This window comes from Phalaenopsis equestris, unplaced genomic scaffold (genome assembly GCF_001263595.1).
Source record: "Phalaenopsis equestris unplaced genomic scaffold, ASM126359v1 Scaffold000002, whole genome shotgun sequence".
Lineage (NCBI taxonomy): Eukaryota > Viridiplantae > Streptophyta > Magnoliopsida > Asparagales > Orchidaceae > Phalaenopsis > Phalaenopsis equestris.
Window position 1 is genome coordinate 16,860,584 of NW_018164444.1, and position 9,161 is coordinate 16,869,744.

General features: G+C 35.2%; 1 protein-coding gene across 1 annotated transcript; it reads right to left on the reverse strand.

Annotated features, from left to right (window-relative positions):
* Positions 1-2,864: 2,864 nt before the first annotated feature.
* Positions 2,865-9,161, reverse strand: LOC110038635 (venom phosphodiesterase 2-like). Its single transcript, XM_020743527.1, has 2 exons — positions 7,600-9,161; positions 2,865-3,258 (listed from the first exon to the last, which is right to left on the reverse strand). The coding sequence occupies exon 1, from the start codon at positions 9,047-9,049 to the stop codon at positions 7,631-7,633; it is 1,419 nt and encodes a 472-aa protein (XP_020599186.1). The 5' UTR covers positions 9,050-9,161; the 3' UTR covers positions 2,865-3,258; positions 7,600-7,630.

Below are 9,161 nucleotides of genomic sequence, written 5' to 3' on the forward strand. Positions count from 1 at the left end.
TAGCAAATGACTAACTTGTAAATCAAGTTGGGGGGCAGATCATCAAGCCAAGCTTATTTGAACTTTTTAGTGTGGCACAAAGATAACTTGTCAACTATGTTCAAGCAAACCAACTAGCTAAGGTCAAAGCGACTCTCCAACTAGGATAGAAAAAGACTTGCTCGGTCGGAGAAATGGCAAGGGCTCACAACAACCTCAATGGACCGACCAAACTTAGCCATGATCGCTCATGCTGAAGAGCTACTCACTGATTTCTACAAGAGAAATCATTGACTAGCTCCTAATTAGCAAATCTAGTACAAGTTCGAGCTCTCACGCTGCACATTTCTCATATTCTACAGGAAGTAACTAATTAGTATCGTTTTGCATATTTTATATATATTGCACATTTCAAAGCTTTTTATGTAATCTCGATTATCATCTATAAATAAGGGATTAGAAGGGAAGTTAAGATAATGAAACCTTATGCAGTATAGCCCAAATTTAATGTACTTCTAAACTTTATAGTGGATTTCTTATCTACTCCCCTTATTTTCTCTTCTCCGATCCCTCACATTCTCTTTTTTCGCCATTGCTTAGTAGAATTTTAATGTACAAATCATGATCCAAGTATATCACATTTATTTGACTGGGTTATAATTCAACATAATGTGTCGATCAGTGAATTTAAAATGCTATGAGCCAAATCCTATATTTTTGGATAAGTGAATTTACACTAATCTCTTTTATTTTCATGCTAAATGAGGCCATATGGTTGCTTTAATCATGCTATCTACTTGTAATTGTGATTTCCTTACTTGATTGCATCAAATTGTATGTGGGTGACATTGCAATTATCTTAAGGCTATTTGATTTTCCAAGAAAAACATTATAGTGTAAAAAGAAAGTAATGCAAAAATAATGTATTGTAGTTGAAATACTATAAGATTTTTCGGCTTATTGTAAAAAAATGTAGGATTTTATATATTTTTTTTATTTGGTTTGAAGTAAAAGAATAATTTTATTTTAGTCATCTCTTAACATTAATTAATATAAATTATCCTCCTATTAGGGTCATATACTAAATGAATTAGCCTATTTTCGGAAGTCTTATCTCCGGCGAGATGTTTTTATATCTGTAAAATGTATTAAGTTATTAGTGGAACTAACCTTCCCACTGGTTCGGCTTTCTTGCGGGAACAACCTATGTATCGGGATGGCTCAATCGCTTTTTCTCGGTCAGCTTGGAGAGCCTCAGGTTCTCTTTATAGGGAATCTTTCTTCATTGCATTTCGTTCTTCTCTGTAAGATCAGCACTGACATATTTTTAGGGATAATAAAAAAAAAAAATATTAAATTAAATTATATGGCTTATTAATTCAATTCAAATATAATTTATATTTGAATAATCCTCTTATTTTTTTCAAAATGAGAAGGCTTGCTCGCTAATGGCGAACAAGCTAGTTTTATGTTGGATTTCTGGAAAAAAAAATATTACATTCAGATGAGCTATGTCTGGATTAGATGCGAATGATAGTATTTTACGTGTTATCGGTAGTATTATGGGAGTATTTTGGTAAAATAACACCACAACACTATCAATAACAACTAAAATACTACCATCCAAAAAGAGCTACGTCAAGACTCTTGATGTAATATTTTTCTCAAATCTCTAGCATTGATTGTTACAATCGGGTTCACACTATTTTTAATACAATCTTAAAAATAAGCATAGACCTGAGTTACAAATAATTGGTCAATATCATTGATTAGTTTAAAACAAAATTTACATATATAGCACACAATTCTTTTGTATTTACATATCTAACACTAATTTTTAAATTTTATATTTATAACATTTTAGTATCATAAATTTAGATATAAAAATGTGTATTTCGATTTTGAAAGTAAATAATCATAATATTTTTATGTTATGATAAAACTGCTATGCATCTAAATATGAAAAAATAAATATTATATATTTAAATAGATAAGTATCATGTGGTAGCATAAAAAATTTGAAATTTAGAAATAAAAAATATTTGGAATTTATATTGTTTAAAATTTAGAAATTAAAATTATTTGAAACATTTTTATTATTGTGTGTCACGAGATTCATAGTAGAGTTACAATTTAACGTCTCAATGTTGTACGTTGTACGAAAATTCAACACACACAAATAATTTAAAATTAGCATGAGAAAATGCTAGGATTTTTTTTCGTGGAAAAACCCAGGATTGGGAAAAAACTATAAGATCTAGCCAATACAATATGTAATTACAAAGATACATTATTGACAATGTACAAAACACGTCAGGAGTTTGAAGAAAGTAGTATTATGAGTAAGGCGATTGAAAATATTATTTGCTGAAAGTTATCGTCGGATCTTCAATACGATGATAATCTCTACTTCATATGCAAGATATTTTGTATCACAAGTATTCAATACGATGGTTTGCGACTACGATAGCCTTCAGTCCAAAACAATACTAAAATTTAACTTATTCTTCTTTCCCCCGCAACTAAAATTATGTATTTATATATCTAAGACCTAAATCTTTACAATCTTACATAACAAGTATACGTTTAAATCACATCAAAACAATTACAAGAAAATGCGTTTTTTACTTTAAATAAGTTAATATTAGTAATTAATTGTGAAAATGAGCAATGAATGCAATATGACAGAACAAATGGTGACATTTGCATAAAGTAAACTTAGCAAATTAGGATGTAAAAATCAAAATATACATGACTACACACCAAAATCCATATAAAAGATGTTTATCACATGGTCCATCCAAAATGATCAACCATCCTAATGAAAATAATTTGCTAACTAGAAGAAAAATTTTTGGGCATTTACATACATACCTAACACCAAAACATTTATATTTACAAACATACCGCTCAAATCATTAACATCACATCAAAAAATACCACCATCACGCAAGATTCATGACACCTTGAAATATACCTTCTTGGATGGTAGATATGTAAATACATAAGAATTGTGAGGTGTATGTAAATTTCCCTAAATTTACTCCACTGTTCTGAGTAGAATAATTTTCAAGTAAAAGTGTTTGGTTCACTCTCACAAGCTTTGGACGGGCGTTGCTCGGCTACTCTATCTTCTGCTTCTCTCCCTACATCCAGATTTTGGTGCAGAAGCTTCAGCAGGTGATTTCTTCTGGAGAATTGTGCCATTATGAAGTTTTAGTTTGGCTCCCTCAACTTTCTCTAGTGCATCTTTCTTTGAAGGCATCATGAGCACATAGACTGCATGCAGGGAGAATAGTGTAGGATGAGATGGCGTCTGCAAATTTCTAGATGGGACAAACATGTAAAATATAAAGGGGCACTTACAATACATAACTCCTAATTCCTATGTCTTTATATATCAATACATAAACAATGCGCCGGACTGAGTGTCTCAGCAGACGACCCAAAGCCTGGATGATCTGAAGCCAGGACGATTAGAGGCCTTGATGACCCGAGGCCAGGACGACCCGAAGCCAAGAAGATGAGCAGCTTAGACAAGCCTGAAACTAGCCAAGCCACGAGCTCACTTGTGTAAAATAACCAAAATAACATGTACAACCCTCGTTAATCCAGGGTAAGAAATGTAATTTTACTCCATTGCACTCCCTCTACTATAAATAGAGGGTCATTTTATGTAAGAGGGATTCCTTTTGGTGGCTCTCTCTCTTCCTTCGTGTATCAAAAATATTTTATTATATAAAAAGAGCCAAAAGAGCCCAGGAATACCCCCAATTTGTCCCGGAGGGGCAAGTTGTTGTGCACTCCTCCTCCCTCTGTCTCTACCCTCCTCTCCATCTCTCCTTTCTAACACTCTAACACCTTGAGATATGATTCACGGACAAATCTAGATTTAACAATATCCAAGACCAAAACTTTACATTTTATATTTATACCACTCAAATATTTCATATCATATCAAAAATACCACAATTCTAACTTTTAAAAAGTGAAATACATGTATAGATAAGGTGGAAATACGTAAAAAAAATTAATGTTTTGATATCAGCTATGTAAATACGTAAGAATTAAGTGTTATGTGTGCAAATCTTCTAAATATAAATTAGTAAAACATCTAAATGAAAGGAGTCAAATAATAAGTAATTCTACTCAGCTTCCTAAGCTATATGCTAACTAATACAACTAGAACACCTATCATAAAACTAATCTGAAAATTAATGAGATAAATCTCGCTATGGAGAAAAAAATCTAGGTGTCTTATTCAACAAAGAACACTTCTATTTAAAGTACAAAAATCAAAACAGCATGCTAAGGTACAACAGAATAAAATAAACTCGCTTCACTCTGCATGGAGCAAACTTAAAAAGGAAGCAAAATAAGCATTCTTTCTCTGTGGCGATTGCTTCTACAAAGAATATTTGAAAGTACTCTAAGAATCTCTCATAGTTTTGATGAATTAAGAAATATTGGGACGAGAATTTGATGATCACTAATAAGCAACGAATTGTTCAACCAAAAGTTCAGCATGTATACAGTTGAGAATAATCACCACAGAGAAAGATTAGAGCTAGGTACAAGCTTGACACCTAAGAGTAATGAGGATGACCCAGCATATGAAAATATATGTTATAATACACTTAAATTTTAATTAACTTAAAAATAAATAAATAAAATAAAATAAAATAATTTCCCCACCGCTCATGGGAAAGCCTACGAGAGATTATTAGTATCGTCCCCTCATTTTAACAAAACAAACAAGAAAGTGCGCATGGGACAGGGAGTGAAAAGAGGAAGAAGAAGAAAAGGAAGAAAGAAGAAGAAAGGAAGGAAGAGGAGACGAGCGGCTCACCTGCGTGCACCATTTCCTTTCATTCTCACGATTGAACGAGTGTGGCAAAGGCTCGAGCGGCTCAAGCAAAACTTCCCCTCACACCATTGATGATCTCTAATTAGCAATGAATTGTTCGACTAATATTTTAGCATGGACAAAGTTGAGAATAATCCCCACAGAGAGAGTATAGCTAAGTACAAGCTTGACACCTAAGAGTAATGAGGAAGACCTGGCATAGGAGAGTATCAAAAGCTTATTGGATGCACAGCCTTATAGTGATCAATATGCTTATAGGGGTAAGAGAAAACATCTTAAGAATCAATAACATTTAGCTTAAACTTCATCGAAATGTGATGTTTATGATTGTATCAGTAAGAGTAAGAATTCCTGAAACACTCAGGTAGGAGGATATCACGGGGAGGCATCCAAGAGATGAGGCAAAATAAGTTTCCCAAGGCTACTGAACAAACGTGTGTCAGTCAATCCCTCATTTTAACAATACTATAGTCCCCTCATTTGAACAAAACAAACAAGAAAGTGTGCATGAGACAGGGAGTGAAAAGAGGAAGAAGAAGAAAAGGAAGAATAAAGAAGAAAGGAAGGAGGAGGAGACGAGCGGCTCACCCGCGTGCACCATTTCCTTTCATTCTCACGATCGAACGAGTGTGGCAAAGGCTCGAGCGGCTCGAGCAAAACTTCCCCTCACACCATTTATGATCTCTAATTAGCAATGAATTGTTCGACTAATATTTTAGCATAGACAAAGTTGAGAATAATCCCCACAAAGAGAGTATAGCTAGGTACAAGCTTGACACCTAAGACACCTAAGAGCAATGAGGAAGACCTAGCATAGGAGAGTATCAAAAACTTATTGGATATGCATGGCCTTATAGTGATCAATATAAGGTAAGAGAAAACATCTTAAGAATTGATAGCATTTAGCTTAAATTTCATCGAAATGGGATGCTGATGATTGTATCAGTAAGAGTAAGAATTCCTGAAAACACTCAGATAGGAGGATATCACGAGGAGACATCCAAGAGATGAGGCTAATAAGTTTCCTACGGCTACTGAACAAACGTGTGTCAGTCGATCAGCACAAGTAGTAGTCCAACTACTCTTGTAAGGAAATTCTAGATTAAGCTGTGGCAGAGTAGAAAACATGATGGTGAGAATATCTAACATAACCATCCTCAATATGATTAGCTCTGTAATGTTGATTTTGTAGTTGGTAAACTCTAATATGTTGTGATCCTATTCTCTGTTGGTCCGAGTCTTCTAAAGGTCGAAGAATTCAAGCTTAATGCTCCATCTTGTGCATCCAATCCTATAAAGGAAGGCCATGTCCTTGGTTGTGAAGCTAACTTTCAGATTGATGGGTTTTGGATCAAGAGATTTTGTTGTTGTGGGCATCACGCTTGTTAACGATTGAATTGTTATTTATAGGAAGTTGGGATGTTTTCTCACAAACACTGTTACATTCTTACATACTAGAATATTTGTTGCAATTAAATGAGAATTTTAATTCTTAATTTTATACAAATATTTTGCACACACAGACTAATAAATAAAATTTTACATGAGACACTAGAGTTTTTACATAAAAAATCAAGGAAGAAAAAAAAATCACGGGTCCAAGCCAAAGAAAATAATATACTATGTAAGTTGAGGCTTGAGATTAGAAAGACCCACTCTTCTCCTTAATTGGAAATATGATGTTACAAAATTTACAGCACAAACTCAATTTTTGTCGTTGTAGTTAAGAGTGTTGAATAAATAATGACAGGTGATCGCTACAATTAAAAGATGGTGATCTGATGACAACTAAACTACTATAATTGTGAGACAACAATTAAGCAACTATTGTTAGATGATGATGATCGAACAACAACGATCAAGCAATGATGGTAACGAGCTGTGGCAATTAAGTGACAAGCATCAGATGACAATGATTAAACAATGATGATTGAGAAATAATAGTTAATAGCGGTGATTATGGCACTGAGTGTAGAGTATGGCTCTAGAGTTATTCAAATCTCCGAGCTTTCTTTGAATTCAGGCCATTTCACTTCGATAATAAGTGTTTATTTACTATTTTTTGGAGTGACACTTCAATAACTTTAGCCAAATTCTCAATCAAATGACCTGAGTTATTTCATTTGATAATAGATTATTCTCTAAGCATTTATGAGTCTAAATGATCTCAAAATCGAGTGATGCAAATTCATCTAGTCAAGGTGCTTATTTTGCCTACAATCACGCAAGATTTTGATATATTTTAATCTTTCAATTAATGTTAAAATTAAGATATCTTTTGATCCTCCAATTAATTTCAATATTTTTTTAATATGTTGGATTTGGGCTCATTTGGAATTGGATTGAATCACTTTTAATATTGTTAGATTTATCTCATCAAGATGTTTAGTTCAATTATAAATGTACTAAAATAAAGATTCAAATAGTTCTTCATATAATTCTAAAAATTTTCAATTCATACTTTAAATTAAATTCATGCTTGATCATATAACATTTTACTTTTTTGTTAACTTATCAAAACTCAAATTTTTGTTATTAAAAAAAAGATCAAACAACTTTTTTTTTTATATAAATACCATAATAAAATATATTTTATTATAAATAATTTTTTTATTTAAAAATTCTCCTAGAAAAAGTAAAAAGATTAATTATAACCAAATAAAATTATAGCAGTCAAGACAACCAAAACGATAAAAATTGGACCCATACTGAAACCAAAACAATAATACAAACTAAAAATCCATCTCAAATACCTTTAAACCACCCGGTATCCATCTTCAAGCCTTACTTTTTCAGAAGAACAGAATTCGCAAAGGAAACAGAGCCGTTATTAGGAGCTCCATTCAAATTCAGAATAGCCGTTACAAGATTGTAAACCTCAATATTCTGAAACGAAGGTATCATCTTCCCCCTTGCAAACCTTGGCCCATGAGCGACAAAAAAGGTTCTCATGGACAACAGCAAGTTATCATAACCATGAGACCCTCCACATGGATACCTCTTCTCCCTCTCATACTTCACTGTATACCCTTCTTCTACAACTCCGATGATTGGCGGAATCCTATTACTTTCAGCGTAATGAAACCGCTCCGGCAAGTCCTCCTTTAGATACACTCTCAACATATTTCCATTCCCAACCTTTCCAGAGCTGAGTCCCTTATTCATCTTCTGCACAATTTCAGCCGATGAAACTCCTGGTGGAGGTTGAATGGTGAGCAACGACTCCGCAGAATTGATCCAGTTCTTATCAATCTCAATCCAAGGAGCCAATTCGTTCAGAAACACATATTTCTCATCGCAGATGCCGGCCATTCCGTGATCACTGAGCAGAATAATGGTGACTTCCTCAAAAATTCCTCTTTTTTCCAACCCAGTAATCAATCTTCCAACCACGGAATCCACATGAGCTACAGCTTTAGTGATTTCTGGATGATCGGGGCCATAGATATGCCCTTCGCTGTCCGGGTCCTGGAAGTAAACCATTGAAAGGATAGGAATCTCCTCCTCCGGGAGATCAAAATATCCCAAGATGTCATCAATTCTTTCAAAGAAAGGGGTGGAGGAGTTATATTTAGGGCAGAATTTGGGAGGACAGGTCCAAGATCCCTTTCTCACCTCTGTTCCAGCCCAGAAATAGCCAGCTGCGTTGAATCCCCTACGGGCGACAGTCTGCCAGAGCGGCTCCCCGAGCCACCATTTCGGATCGTGGTTACTGGGCGAGAACCAGTCGCTAGGATTTTCACGGTCGGGGAAGTAGTTATTGATTATTCCGTGGTAAGTAGGGAAAAGACCAGTGGCGATGGAATAATGGTTGGGGAAGGTGAGGGAAGGGAAAACGGGGATGAGACCTTCGTCTGCCGAGGTTCCTTCGGCCATTAGACGGTGGATGTTTGGTGTGGAGGTTTTAAGATGGTAGCCGAAGCGGAAGCCGTCGAAGGAGAGGATGATGACGGCGGGATGGGTGAGGTTGGTGAGATGGGGGGATTTGAGAGAGGAGTGGGAGAAGGGGGTGGAGATGAGGTGGAATGCGAGGGCAATGGAGAGGGAAGAGATGATGATGAGAGAGGAAAAAGTTAGGGATTTGGGGTTTCTGAGAGGAGATGAGGATGAAGGGGGGTTGGAGAGGAGAGCGGCATTGGGGGTTTCTTCATGGTGGTATACTTGGGGTGGGAGGTTGATGAGGATAGAGGAGGGGGAGGCCATTAGAGGGAGCTTACGAGCTTCAGAAGAGAAGTAGATGAGTAGGAATGGAGTGGCCGCCCTGGAAGAAATACAGGAAGGAGAAGATTCAAGGGTTGAAAAACGGATTTTTTTG